The sequence below is a fragment of the Ranitomeya variabilis genome, chromosome 2, assembly GCF_051348905.1.
Source record: "Ranitomeya variabilis isolate aRanVar5 chromosome 2, aRanVar5.hap1, whole genome shotgun sequence".
Taxonomy (NCBI): Eukaryota; Metazoa; Chordata; class Amphibia; order Anura; family Dendrobatidae; genus Ranitomeya; species Ranitomeya variabilis.
Window position 1 is genome coordinate 1,077,124,678 of NC_135233.1, and position 15,672 is coordinate 1,077,140,349.

A 15,672-nucleotide genomic window follows, 5' to 3' on the forward strand; every position below is an offset into this window, starting at 1 on the left:
AGAATGTCTCACCACTACACTAATCCCATCCCTAACCCATCTCTTCAATCTATCACTAACTTCTTGTAACTTCCCCTTTGCTTTCAAACATGCCACAATCACACCTATCCTCAAAAAGGCATCCATGACCTGCTATGTCCAGCTATCGCCCCATATCTTTGCTTCCATTTGCTTCCAAACTCCCTGAGCAGCACGTCCATGCTGAACTTTCCTCTCACCTTGCATCTAACTCTCTCTTTGACAACCTACAATCTGGCTTCCGTCCCCACCAGTCCACTGAGACTGCCCTGGCTAAACTTACGAATGACTTACAGCCAAAGCTAACACAAAATTCTCTATACTCCTCCTTCTAGACCTGTCCTCTGCCTTCGACACAGTTGACCACTGCCACCTACTACAGATCCTCTCTTCCTTTGATGTCAAAGACCTTGCCCTATCCTGGATCTCCTCATACTTTACCAACCGCACATTTAGCGTTTCCTACTCCCATACTACCTCTTCATCTCACCAAGGCTCTGTCCTAGGACCCCTTTTCTTCCCAATCTATACCCTTTGCATGGGACAACTCATAAAGTCATATGGCTTCCAGTACCATCCATATGCTGATGGCACTCAGATCTACCTCTCTGGCCCAGATGTCACCTCTCTGCTCTCCAGAATCCCAGAGTATCTATTAGCCATACCCTCCTTCTTCTATTGCTTCCTTATCTCAATGTGGACTAATCTGAACTAACTCAGACTGCTACTGCAACCCTTCACCTGCTGTCTCCTTCCCCACAATCCTGTAGAATGTAAGCCCACAAGGGTAGGGGCCTCTTACCCCTGTATCAGTCTGTCATTGTTAGTTTTGTTTGCTGTAATGATATTTGTATTTTGATGTAACCCCGTCTAATGTACAGCACCATGGAATTAATGGTGCTATATAAATAAATAATAATAATGTCATTGATTTCCGCCAGCTCGGCCAACATTAGTTTAACGTGCATGGGATCCTTTTGACCTACTCATAAGGCATTTATTCCATCTCTTTCAAATGTTGTCAGTCACAGCTACTCCAGGATATCGAAATGTAAACTTGCAAGTCACTCAAAATTCTGTTCCGGACCTAAATGTGACATCTGTTACATGGCTTCACCTACAATGTTGTTTGGCAGAGGGGTCATTATTCCTCCTTTGATTCCAGGACCTTGTTCCAAAAGCTATCTTTGCATTTGTATAACTATAGCCTTTTCATGTACTGTAAGTGAATGCCGTACATCCTTGGGCATATACGGGTCAGGGTAGAATTACAAGGTTACTTCCTTTATGCTATGTTTATTTTCAAGGTCATTACAGGGATGAAAATGATACCCTGCATTCTAAGCTGCCACCATTTTTATATGGGTGACTAATGTCTTGTAGGCAAAAGTGATGAGCGAGTGTGCTCGTTACGCGAGTTTTCCGAGCATGCTTGGGTGTTCTCCGAGTATCTTGGGCGTGCTCTTAGATTATGTTTGAGTTCCTGCAGCTGTATGATTTGCGGCTGGTAGACAGCGTGAATACATGTGGGGATTCCCTAGCAACTAGGCAATCCTCACATGTAATCAGGCTGTCCAGCAGCCGCAAATCATGCAGCTACGTGGACTCAAATATAATCTACGAGCACGCCCAAAATACTTGGAATTAGTTGTCAAGACAGCATATGGTTTAGAATTTTAAATTGGTAGGTGCTGCTGCCAAGAGAGGTCAATGTAGCTTCTTTTAGTTTTATTATTTGAAGGGCACTATAAAAAGTATCATCTGTCTGACACTGGTAGGAAGGGATGTGTTTGATGCTTGCAAGTGAAACAAGACCACATTTCATTAATTCTATGACATCATTGGCACTACAGGTGTCCAATTAAATTATTGCTTTGAAAATCCATCATTTATTACATGAGACATAAGTAATACACTCATTGATGAGGGGAGGAACCTGACACAAAATTCAAAGAACACCAAAGAGAGATTCCCTGTGTCATGCTCTGCCCCACAGACTCTACGCCATAACACAGCGTATAAGTTCCTTCAACCAAAAAATCAACTTTATCTACGTGGAATCGAACAAATTGCATATGGTTTGGGGGAATTTGTAGACCCAACTCCAGGGATAAGATCCAGTTTAGCCCCAGATGGGGCTTCAAATGTGAAATTTTGTAGCAATGTTGTGAAGAATATAAACAGCTCCATTTTAGCCAAGGTCTCACCAGCACAGCTTCTCTTACCTAAAAGTACAAATGGAAAAATATTAGAACCATAATATTTGAAAGGGTTCAAAATGGTGATGCTGTGCTTGCTTCGGCAGCACATATACTAAAATTGGAACGATACAGAGAAGATTAGCATGGCCCCTGCGCAAGGATGACACGCAAATTCGTGAAGCGTTCCATAAAAAAAAAAAAAATGGTGATGCTAAAAAAATAAAACATTTCAAAAGTGAACTAATTTTTCAATCCATTTTTCTCATGAATTCCTCCTCTTCTTCTCCATTGTGCAGGCCAGGCGGTCTACCCTTATTCACCTATCTTTCCCAGACAGGTGTTTTATTATAATTAAGCCAGATCCTATTTCCTCCTCAGCTTATTTGAGGCTTAATTGGGTACGAGAAGAAATGAGTTATAAAAGTTAGTGTCCCTCCATTTGAGGTCTCCGTATCGCTGGAGGATCACATGTTTTTTGCACAAAAAATGTTAACTACATATCTCAGATTTTTTTGCTTGTGTCAATGTATTCATTGATTGCTGAGTACTGACAAATAATGCATTTATATTAATTTAAGGGGTTGTCCACTACTTTCTCAACTCTTTCATAAATACTGAAATCCGCTTGTAAAATACAAACACACAATATTCCACTCCTGTATCGACACTGTTCCAAATCTCCAGAGGATTACATGATACTGTTAAGCCGCGCGTGCCCTGCTGCCAATCAGCAGCCAAATTTGACCTACCGCGCTTCCACTTCCTTTCGATGAACTTTGGATATCGGGGGAACGTGTGAGCATTTAAGCCCAATAATGGCTGCAGATTTGTTGCGGCGCTCACCTAGCATAACGATTGCATGGGAGTCTCAGGAGACATTGCCAGAACAGTGCCGTTACACAAGTTGAGTGCAGGGTATTATTATTTTACATTGAGAAGCGTAGTATTTAAGAAGTGTTTAAGGAGGAGTCATCAGAGTATCGGATAACCCCTTGAATTTGGAATTATGAAACTGTATTATTCCTTTAACTAGAGATGGGTTAATGAGATGAGTCTTCAAACCTTGTCAAATGCCATCGTCTATTGTTCTCATCTAAACCTCATCCCGAGATATGTGTGATCCCCCAAAAATGTTGCTTTTATATTGGACCAGCAGTTTGTTTTACTGCTTCACCTTTTCAAGAGTTTGATTTTTTTTTATAGTTGATCGTCGTTGTTAGTCGTTGGTGCAGTGAGTACAAATCCATCCTTGGTCTGAGGGAAAGTGACAAGACCAACCCTAAGCAAGTGTGGCACTTTTTGATTAGCATTTTTTTTATTGTTTGATGTCTATTAGCTTATTCCAATATATAATGGCCGTGAATACTTATATTCTTTGCTCCCGATCCTATCTTTAGATCCAGGAGTCATTGTACTGGGTGATGGACTAGTATAGCCTCATAATGAAATGTGCCATGGCAAAATCAGCGTCCTGATGCTATCGGCTTCACGTATCTATGTGTTCCGGCATCCAGAACTCATGTGAAGCCCAAGTGATCGGGGGTATTGGAAGACTATAAGCATGTTTTGTTTTTGGAATCATTTGTGTTATTGGGTTTGATGCATACATGTACGGTGGGTCAGTGGTTATCACTTGCAGCACTGGGGTCCTGGGTTCAAATCCCACCAAGGACAACATCTGTAAGGATTTTGTATGTTCTCCCCGTGGTTGCGTAGGTTTACTCTGGGTTCTCCGGTTTCCTTCCACACTCTAAATACATACTGATAGGGAATGTCCCCAATGGGGACAGTGATGATTATGTAAAGCGCTGCGGAATATGTTGGTGCTATATACACAAGTAAAATGACTAAGTTTAGGGGTTTGGTCTGGGGTCTAAAGAAATGTAAGGGTTTGGTCTAAGGCAGTATTCCCAAACTCCAGTCCTCAAGAGCCACCGAGAGGTCGTGATTTCAGGATTTCCCGAGTATTGAAGAGGTGATAATTCCATCACCTGGACAATACTAAAGATATCCTGAAAACACTACTTGTTGGTGGCTCTTGAGGACTGGAGTTGGGGAACACTGGTCTAAGGTATGAATATATTCCCAGTTTTGATCTAGGTTCTAGGTTTTATTAGTAAAAAAGGTCTGGGGAGTTTGGAGTCTGAATACATTTTGGAATATGGTTTGAGGTCTGAACAAAGACTAACATGTTGACGACCTGTCCTATATTTGCATCCACTACAGATTCTGGCTTTAAAATATTAATGTAAAATATTAACTAAATCTGAAACAGGTATAAATTTGGCATAAGAAAACTTTTATTTTAAGCACCACATGGTAGGTGGAGGGCTTTATTATAGACAGCTTCCATTTATGACCCCGCATTGACTTTTTTTTCTACTGACCCATGGTCCAGCTTTACCTATTGAGAATGGTATGAAGGCCTCACTTTTCTTCAAATTTCCATCAGAGTCAAGAAAGTGTTCAGGATAAAACTCTTCAGGCTTCTTGAAGTAAGCTTTACCTTTCAATACGGAGTGAAGCAATGGCATAACTATAGTGCCCTGAGAAAGAAAGAGGTAGAGTCAGCAAATTTACATCCATTCCTTACCTCTGAAATTGATAGATAATAGATATAATCTATCTACAGTATCTATTAATATATTTTACACATACTGTGTTACCACTCTCATGCGTTGATGCCCATGCTGTACAATAATGGAGAAGTCTGAAAATGTGTTAAAACAGAACACTGGTTTACTTACAATACCAAGTCTGACCACATGGTGTGCTGTTAAGCAGAACTGTGTGTGATATTTACTTGTGGATAATACATAGCATTCAATCGCCCCCTAGTGGTCGAAATTATGTTTCAGTTTAGTACATTCTTCTATGAGACTTTCCAAGTTTTGAATTGATTGAAGCTTTAAAAAAAAAAGAAAAAGGTGTCTTTTCTGAACAGATGTCCATGTCAATATTTCATCTAAAATATAGCACACGAAAAACATTTTCCTTACCTTTGGCAGAAAATATCCCCTGAATGTGACATCATGAGACGCTACATGTGATACACTAGACGGGGCGATGTCACCGAACCTCTGAACTTCGTGTATGACGGCGTTTGTATACGGCATTTTTGTCCTATGTTCTATTTGAGGCTGAGACGATCCGATCACGGCTTCAATTTCATTCTGGACTTTTTCTGTCAGAGAAAAGAATGAAATTAATACGAGAAAAAACATGTGAAACCCATATAGACCATAATACTATATATTGTATCCATAAAAAACTGGAACACATATGTGAAAAAAAAGACAACTGAGCAAGACCATAAGCGTCAGCCTGCCTTGTAATGGCTCTCTGAGAGGCTGAGGGTAACTTTCGAGAAACTCCGATTGGTGATGACCAGGGCACGGCTTTAGCCATGATGGTCAGGTGTTCGATAAAATTCCTGCTGAGCTTACTGCACAAAAGAAAAGTCCAACTTATGTCTTTCTCTATCCATATAAAACCAGACAGGTGAGCAAAAGAGCAGGGACACTTTAAGGGTATGTGCCCACGCTGCGGTTTTTACTGCGGATTTATCACGGTTTCTATTGCGGTTTCCTCTGCGGGTTTACACCTGCAGTTTCCTATTGGAGCAGGTGTAAACCTGCTGCGGAATCTGCACAAAGAATTGACATGCTGCGGAATATAAACCGCTGCGTTTGCGTGTGTTTTTTTCCGCAGCATGTGCACTGCGGATTTCATTTCCCATAGATTTACATTGTACTGTCAACTCATGGGAAACCGTTGCAGACCCACAGATGCGGAAATGCTGCCGATCCGCAGCAAAATCCGCAGCGTGTGCACATACCCTAAGAGAAATGTATAATCAACTAGATGGAGGCCCGATGCTATTGGGAGGGCGGTAATGTCACGATAGGGGCAGGCCTTGCAGCGTTGAGAATCTCTCCCCCCATGTGGATCCTTTGCTGCTTTCCTTTCATTGTTATTGGCATACTTCTCAGGAGGAGCCATGTTGGCATTGATATTTGCTTTTTAAAGGGGTTTTCACACAAACAATAGTTCATTTTACGAATTGTCTGTGTCTGACCGTGTACACAACATACTCCTGGGCAGTGGAGAAAGCAAAAGACAATCCTGACATTACAGCAGGAGATCGCAGAGGATACATTTTGTGAGGTAAAATATTGTTTAAAAACAGTCAGTAAAATATTTTACCTGACAAAATGAATCCGCTGTGATCCCCTGCTGTAATGTCAGTATTGTCTTTTGCTTCCTCTCCTGCCCAGGAGATGTGGTGTGCTCTGTACACAGTCAGACACAGACAATTTTTTAAATGAACTTTCGCTCGTGGGAAAACCCCTTTAATGTCACCGGCATCCTCTGCCTGTAGACACGTCGCACATCTGCCACCGGGATCAGCCCAATGATTCACTGCGCCTGTGCGGAATTTGCGCAGGCACAGTAAATCAGACAGCTGCCATCTTTGTGCAGACAGATAGCGGCGGTCACATTATATCTGCGCGTGCGCTCTTCCTGTACAAAGATGGCGGCAGTCAGTGAATCATTTGGCTGATCCCGGTGGTGGTACCGCACAAGAGGCTGTGTACGGCGTATACAGTGTGTTTATGTGTATGGTGCGTAAGGCGTATACAGTGTTTGTGTATGTGTGGTGCGTACAGCGTGTACAGTATGTGTGTTGGTGTGTGTTGCGACGGTGTTCCGCTGTTGGTACCGTGCAAGAGGCTGGTACCACCAGCAGTTTCCATATTGAGACACCCATCACTTGGGTGTCCCAATATGGCGGTCGGTGAACTTCCGCCACTTGGTATTCTGGGATCCAAACACATCTAGATGGAGCAGGATGTGAAGACATTACAAGGTAAGTATATATTAAGATACTAAAATGCAATAGTGACGCCCGGGAGACCGAGGTACCCAGCACCAGATCAATGAGGTCCGTCTCTTGAGAAGGATGTCACTAGTGGCTTGACCCGGTGCTGTGGTCTCAGGCGATGCACAGTGTAAGGGATATCATGAAGGAACAGACACTTACTTGATCAGCAGCAGGTCCTCTCAGCTGTGATGACCCCGATCCTGGATCGACGGCTATTGTCCAAATGAAAGACTGAGGCACTGAAACGTTTAACCAATTTACTTCAACAAAAAGGGATTTGCCACCAATACTGTCACCGGAGTCTGTATAAGAACCCTGAATTACTTTGACCCTGTCAGGATTTCCACCTCTTATTATGCGCAGTTTCTGTATGGCCCTGCTGCTGTTTGTGAACTGGCTGCCGACCCAATCTGTCTCTTCTGTGCTCTGGTTCGACAGACAACCTGAGTCCTTTTTGTCGGCTTACCGGCTTACCCCCTCTGGGAGTACCGCTGAACTCTGTGTCTGTTGCTGCGTTTTACCCTGGTGAAGCTGATATCACCTCACTTCCTTCCGGTTGCTGTATTATATATAATGAATATATCCACGGATCCGGTATCCGTCTCTGCGCCTATTCTGGGTAGAGGTTATTGCTACCCGGTTCTCACAATGTCCTTTTTCTCTATTCCTCTTTTCCTACTATCGGTATTACGGGCCTATAATCCGTCATAGGGCTGTTAGGAGTTCAGTTATACGACCTCACACTTTCAGCTCCTCAACCCAACTGCCAATCTTTTTCTCAGACCAGAATAGATCAAGGGGAGTCTCTGGAGCTCCCCCTTCTGGCCGGAGATGGTAGTGCAGTCTTGCTATTTTAATATTTGTATTTGGTGTCAATAACTATTTTTTTGTGGCAAATACCCCTAGGGGAGCCACATTCCCCCTTAGTTAAGAACAGTACTCCGGGACTGTGGGACGATAACATTTTGAAATAACAATTGATATATACAGATTCTTAAAAATGAAAAGTTACAAAAACCACTCAAAGAAACACAAAAAAAATGGAATTCTGTAAAAAGTCACTTCAAATAGCGTCCATTAATACAGTTCTATACTTGAAGGTACTAGGAAACAAAGTTCACAAAGCAGTCTTTCCGGTGCTTTGATTTAGTGTTTCCGGGCTGATAAAAAGTTCAAGAATATGCAAGAAGTTCATACAGGCAAGTCTCTGTAGGTACTGGGCTTAAACGTTACAGAACGATAACAATGACTGTAGTCTTATAGTTGGTATTCCGCATACCTGGCCGGTAATTGACCCTGGGTACTACGCTGGGATCTACGTAATAGCGGTGTCTCTTTATGTGGTGTACTACTGTCTACTGCGGATATAGTATCTGCCCTCTCTGCTAAAGATAATTCCACCACTATGGGGTTGGCAAGTCCACCGTGAATGGGATCATTCTGATCAGAAATCTGTTCTTCCTGACCTGGAACCTCTTGTAGTACGGGGTCAGCCTCTTCCTGTCTTGGGACTTCTAATATTGGGTTCAGTGTTGGATAAAAGGCCACCATGGGAACCACTACTGCACCATGGTATGTTAGTAGGGTTTTGGGAAAGTCTCCTATACAGGTGTGATACATTTCCTCCTCTTTTTCCTTTACTGGTTGAACCTGTATAGGTTGAATAACTTCTGATTCTGGCTGGACAACTTCTGGCTCTTTCAACGTTTCCGGACATAATTTAAGATTGTCTCTTGACACTAGTACAGATGTTAAACCTCCGTTTTTGCTAATGAGACACATTTTAGGATTATCAATTCTTGTTGGTAAAACTGTGTAGGGTACGGCTTCCCATTGATTATCCAGTTTATTGGTTCGACGATTCCTCTTGAGTACTTGGTCACCCGGTCTTAATGGAGTTGCTAGAGCATTCTGGTTGAAAGTTCGCTCTTGTCTTTCTCTGGTTTGCTTGAGGCTTCTTTCCACACTCTCTTGCACTTGGCGATACTGCTTTTGTCGTACGACATCCCAATTGGAGTCTTGAACTTCTGCGTCTGGTTTCAGAATTCCCATTTCTAGATTGATTGGTAATTGGCCGGGTCTTGCACGCATAAGATAAGCTGGGGTGCAGTTGGTAGAGCTCACCGGGACATGATTATACAGATCCACCAAGTCAGGCAATTTCTCTGGCCATTGATTCCTTTCTGTTTCAGGTAAAGTCTTTAGTAGGTCTATCACAATATGGTTCATCTTCTCACATAAGCCGTTTGTTTGCGGATGATAGGCCGTCGTCCGGATCTTTTTGCAACCATACATATTACAGAATTCTCTGAAGATCTCTGATTCAAAGGCTGTACCCTGGTCAGTGAGAACCTGTTCCGGATATCCATGGGGTCTACAAAAGTACGTTTGGAACGCTTTGGCTGCTGTTTTTGCAGTCAGATCTTTTACAGGTACTACTACCAAGAAGCGCAAATAATGGTCCACGATGGTCAAGGCATAGACATAACCGGACCGGCTCGGTGTCAACTTCACGTGGTCCACGGCTACCAGTTCAAGTGGTTGTTTGGTGATTATGGGCTGCAGTGGTGCTCTTTGGCTCTTTTGATCGTTCCTTCTGAGGTTGCACGGGCCACAGTTTATACACCACTGTTCGATTGATTTTCTCATCCCGACCCAATAAAATCTTTCTCTCAGAAGTACTTCTAGCTTTTTCCAACCAAAGTGACCAGCACCATTGTGGTAAGCCTCGAGGACCATCCTCACATCTTGTTTAGGCACGATAATCTGCCGAACCAATTCATGTGTTTTCGGATTGGTGTATCTTCTACAGAGTTTCCCTTGATACAGGAACATTTTGCCTCTCTCTTTCCAGAGTTGATGCGTCTCTTCTGGGGCATCCTCATCGGGATATGCACTTTGCTCAGTCAATAGTTCCTTCACTATCTTCACAGCCGGATTGCTATCTTGGGTGTCAGCCCATCTATGGTGTGCTAACGGATTAAAATTCACTTCTTGTTGTTTCTGATAGGTATTTGACTGACGATGTTTTGCCTTGGGCTGATGAAAGGCTGGTAGTTCAATTTCTTCAAGCTCCCCCGTTTCTTCTTCTACATCTCTCAAGTGTGGCATCCGGGATAGGGCATCGGCATTTCCATTCTTGCGACCTGCTCGATACTTGATCACGAAGTTGTAATTAGATAACCGGGCTATCCATCGCTGTTCTAACGCACCTAGTTTAGCCGTGTCTAGGTGGGTCAATGGATTGTTGTCAGTATAGACAATAAATTCTGCACTGGTCAAATAGTGTTTGAAACGTTCAGTCACAGCCCAAACTACTGCCAGTAGCTCCAATTTGAAGGAACTATAATTTTCAAAATTTCTTTCAGTAGGCCGGAGTTTTCTACTTGCAAAGGCGATGACTTTCTCCCGACCTTCTTGCTTTTGTGACAGCACCGCTCCCAATCCCACATTACTGGCATCGGTGTAGAGGATGAAAGGTTGATGGTAATCTGGGTACGCCAGAACTTTTTCTCTGGTTAGTGCCTTCTTTAGTTGTTCAAAGGAGTCTTCTCTTTCGTCGTTCCACTGAAAAGGAGGGTTTCGGTTTGAAGGTTTCTTCGTCTGCCCTATCAAAGTATCTTGCAAGGGCGCTGCCAATTTGGTAAATCCTTTTATAAATCTACGATAGTAACCCACTAAGCCCAAGAATTGCCTCACTTCTTTTGCGTTGGTAGGTCTTGGCCAATCCCTTATGGCAGTTATTTTCTCGGGATCCGGTGCTACTCCCTCCGAACTCACGATGTGCCCTAAGTATTGTACCTTTGGCTTGAGAAGGTGACATTTGGATGGCTTGATTTTCATACCATACTTGGTAAGGCTTCGAACACCTCTGCCAGGTCTGTTAAGTGCTGTTCGTAAGTCTTTGAGTAGACAATCACATCATCTAGGTACAGGAGGACGGTCTCAAAGTTCTTGTGTCCGAGGCAACATTCCATCAGTCGCTGGAAAGTACCGGATGCGTTGCAGAGTCCGGACGGCATGCGATTAAATTCGCTTAGACCCATTGGTGTGGTGAATGCCGTTTTTTCTTTATCTCTCTCAGCCACAGGGACTTGCCAATACCCGCTTGTTAAGTCTAAGGTGGCAAAATAATTAGCAGATTTCAAAGCAGTCAAGGACTCTTCTATCCTAGGCAAGGGATAGGCGTCTTTATGGGTGATGTTATTAATCCGCCGGTAGTCTACGCACATTCTCATGGTTCCGTCCTTTTTTTTGACAATCACCAGAGGGGCCGCCCAAGGGCTACAACTATCTCTTATTACCCCGGCCTGTTTCATCTCTCTCAGCATGTCCTTCGCGCATTGATAGTGAGCGGGCGGTATGGGTCTATATCTTTCTTTTATCGGGGGATGGTCACCTGTGGGGATTGTATGTTCCACCCCTTCTATCCGTCCGAAGTCCAATGGGTGTTTACTGAAGACCCGTTCATATTCCATCAGTAATCTATACACCCCTTGTCTTTGATGGGTAGGTGTTGAATCTACACCCACGTCTAGCTGTTGACACCAATCCTCCGATTCTCCATCTGAGCCGTTATTTTCCACCTGACAGGTCGATTCTAAGGGCTCAACGGTTGTGATGGCATTGTTGTCAACAGTATATAACTTTGCCACTGTAGCGTACCTTGGCAAAGTGACCTCTTCCTCTCCACAGTTCAAAAGTCGTACCGGCACCCGTCCCCGGTGTACCTCAACCACCCCTCGTGCCGTGAGTATAGTGGGTCTGCTGTCGGTGTACGCTGGTTCTATTAAGGCTTGATAGTCTCGTCCTTTAGTACCAATGGCCGCTCTACACCATACCAGCATTTCTGTTTTTGGTGGGATTACAATAGACGTTGGATCACTCACCCTCACACTGCCGATTTCTCCACCTGCAACTTCTATCTGTTGCCTTAACATTAATACTTTTATTTCCCTCCGTAGAACTCTCTGCTGGCAGGATCGGGCGGTTTCAGCAATTTGTTTTAAGACAGAAATAACTTCGGAAAAGCAGTTTTCTAACACATTCATTCCTATCAATACTGTTGGTTCACAGTTCTGTCGGTCAACATCAAAGACAATTATACCCTGTTTCTTCAATTCTGCTCTACCAATCTTTATGGTCATCTCCCTGAATCCTAGTTTCGGTACCAACTTACCATTACTGGCCCATATATCTAGTTCAACATCAGAGGGTCCTTTATCATTATCTACCTCAGCCCAGTACCTCTTATAAAGGATATATGGTATAGATGAAATCTGGGAACCTGTATCCAGCAAAGCGTTGAGGGGAATTCCGTCCAGCACGATAGGGATGATGGGTCGTCCTCCGATGTACCTGTCGTGCCAGGGTGTTGGGCCTTGAAAATTCATTCCTGCGAAGCGGCCCGCATTCCCAGGGGATTCCCGTTTAAATCACAATTTCGTGCGAAGTGGCCTGGCTGCTGGCAACGGCGGCAAATGGGCTGTCCATCCGGTTGGTAGCGGTCACGGGGTCGTCCTCTCCATGTCGGGTATCTCCGGGACCTCATCCATGGAACATCCTCTCTACGGTTTGACAACTCCATCTTGGGTTCTCTCATCTCCTGCATGGTTTTAGCCATTGAAGCAACAACATCAGTTAAAGAGTCAAGCTTTTGCTGAAGAGCCTCATTAGTAATGGACCCCAGGGACTTAGCACTGGCACCGGACGTAGCTGATGTCACTGGCATTCCCCGTTGCTGAAGTGCATCTGCCATGGGTTGTGTGAGATCCTAATCCCGAGGTGCCTCTGCCAGCTGGAGACGTATAGCGCTCTCATTTAATTGGGCAAATGTCAATTCAGGGTTCTTAAAAACAAGCATGCTCACATGCCCCCGGTGAGAAGGGGTGTAGAGTCCCTCAATAAATTGATCTCTTAGCAGATTATCAGCTCCTGTGTTAAAAATGGGTTCAGCCAGTGTAAGTGATTTAAGGGCTTCCTGCAGGTTTAAGGCAAAATCTCTCACGACCTCATTAGCTTTTTGTTTGCAATTAAAGAATCGTACTTTAGCTTTGCTGCTGGCAGTGGTTTCAAATGTAGCTTTTAATCCAGCAAATATGCGTTCAACAGTACCTTTTAGATCAGTTGCCAATGCCGTGACTTCTCGCTTAGCATGGCCACTTAACTGCATCATCAGGAGACTAACACGCTGAGCTTCACCCACGGGGAACATAACAAAATGAGCCAGCATCTTTTCCCTGAAACTGTCAAGGGTATTAGGTTCACCTTCATACATTGGAAGCCACGGGCCACCCAGGGTAAATGGCATTAACACCGGCATGATGGGCACCACTCCTTGCACTGCTGCGCTGCCAGGCTCTCTATCGACACTCTGCCTTTCAGCTGCATTAGCGTCGCCAGGTGCTGCGGCGTCTCCATGCTGCGACATACTGTACCCCCTTAGTTAATCCAGACCCCTCCGGTCCCAGCTTCCATCTAGATAATGTAGATTCGTTCCTCTGTGCAGCAGGATGACAATGACACGCCCCCTGCTGCCTCTAACTGCCGCACGCTCTGTGATGGTGGATTTTGAAGTTTTTCAGTTAGACTGGGGCTTGGGTAATGACCTAGCTCGATTAACAGTTTTGTGCCTAACGGTTATGAGATGATTACATCAGGGGATGGCGGCCATTTTTACCCCATTATAACCAATGGAGAAAAGTCACTTTCAATAGTTTTCAATGGGGAACGGGATTTTCTTTAACAAAGTCAATTTCCAAGATTTTTCATCCAAATTTTCACAGTTTCAGACTCCAATTACGGCACACAATACCCGGTGTACGGGCTGGCCCAATCTTGACGCCAGTAGTGACGCCCGGGAGACCGAAGTACCCAGCACCAGATCAATGAGGTCTGTCTCTTGAGAGGGATGTCCCTAGTGGCTTGACCCGGTGCTGTGGTCTCAGGCGATGCACAGTGTAAGGGATATCAGGAAGGAACAGACACTTACTTGATCAGCAGCAGGTCCTCTCAGCTGTGATGACCCCGATCCTGGATCGACGGCTATTGTCCAAATGAAAGACTGAGGCGCTGAAACGTTTAACCAATTTACTTCAACAAAAAGGGATTTGCCACCAATACTGTCACCAGAGTCTGTATAAGAACTCTGAATTACTTTGACCCTGTCAGGATTTCCACCTCTTATTATGCGCAGTTTCTGTATGGCCCTGCTGCTGTTTGTGAACTGGCTGCTGACCCAATCTGTCTCTTCTGTGCTCTGGTTCGACGGACAACCTGAGTCCTTTTTGTCGGCTTACCCCCTCTGGGAGTACCGCTGAACTCTGTGTCTGTTGCTGCGTCTTACCCTGGTGAAGCTGATATCACCTCACTTCCTTCCGGTTGCTGTATTATATATAATGAATATAGCCACGGATCCGGTATCCGTCTCTGCGCCTATTCTGGGTAAAGGTTATTGCTACCCGGTTCTCACAATGTCCTTTTTCTCTATTCCTCTTTTCCTACTATCGGTATTACGGGCCTATAATCCGTCATAGGGCTGTTAGGAGTTCAGTTATATGACCTCTCACTTTCAGCTCCTCAACCCAACTGCCAATCTTTTTCTCAGACCAGAATAGATCAAGGGGAGTCTCTGGAGATCCCCCTTCTGGCCGGAGATGGTAGTGCAGTCTTGCTATTTTAATATTTGTATTTGGTGTCAATAACTATTTTTTTGTGGCAAATACCCCTAGGGGCGCCACATTATAAAAAAGTTATACCTTGAATTTCTGGATATTTCATCATGAGCAAAAGACCCCATCGGATTGTAGTTGAGGTAGTCTCCATTCCAGCAACAAACAAATTATCTACCAATGCAATCAGATTCTTGTCGTGGAAATACTGAGTGGACTCGTGTTCCCTTCAGAAAAAGAGAGTATTAGGGTAAGTTCACACTAGGCATATTTTCATCATTTTTGTAATGCAGCAAAACCTGATCTCCTGACAGGAAAGAAGCTGCAGAAAAAGCATGTTTTCCTTGAGTTTTTGGAGCATTTTTGATGCGTTTTCTGCTGCAGTTTTGGCATGCTTGATTTGTCTCTTGTGCATGCTGATAAAGTTTAGAATTAAAAGAAAGACCTATTCAATAGAACCACGTTTTAACCCAAAAAAAGGAGCAAAACCTGATACCTGCATTTTTTATGCGTTTATTCACCACCCATTTAACACCTTTCTGCCATTTGAAGTACTATCCCACCCATGTGACCTGGGACTTAATTCCCATAGATGGGATAGTATGTCCAGCGCGATCAGCCACGCTCATGGGGAGAGCAGCCGATCGCGATCGGGTGTCACCTGATTATCACAGCTGACATCTGGCACTATGTGCCAGGAGTGGTCATGGACAACTCCCGGCTCATTAACCCTCAGAACATTGTGATCTAACAAGATCGCAGTGTTCCAGCGGTATAGGGAAGCATCGCACAGGGAGGGGGCTCTCCGCATGCTTCCCTGAGACTCTTAGAGCAGCGCGATGTGATCACGTTGTTCCGAGGGTCTCCTCAGTTCTCCTCCCTAAAGGGCCCAGATCCA

The 15,672-nt window shown here is 44.2% G+C and overlaps 1 protein-coding gene and 1 non-coding gene across 2 annotated transcripts; one reads left to right on the forward strand and one right to left on the reverse strand.

The window, feature by feature from the left end:
• Positions 1-1,836: 1,836 nt before the first annotated feature.
• LOC143810209 (cytochrome P450 2B11-like) lies at positions 1,837-14,994 on the reverse strand. Its single transcript, XM_077293082.1, has 4 exons — positions 14,862-14,994; positions 5,219-5,403; positions 4,624-4,765; positions 1,837-2,243 (listed from the first exon to the last, which is right to left on the reverse strand). The coding sequence occupies exons 1-4, from the start codon at positions 14,926-14,928 to the stop codon at positions 2,065-2,067; spliced, it is 573 nt and encodes a 190-aa protein (XP_077149197.1). The 5' UTR covers positions 14,929-14,994; the 3' UTR covers positions 1,837-2,064.
• On the forward strand, positions 2,308-2,414 carry LOC143810726 (U6 spliceosomal RNA). Its single transcript, XR_013223160.1, has one exon. It is a non-coding gene; the product is annotated as a U6 spliceosomal RNA (small nuclear RNA).
• Positions 14,995-15,672: the final 678 nt, after the last annotated feature.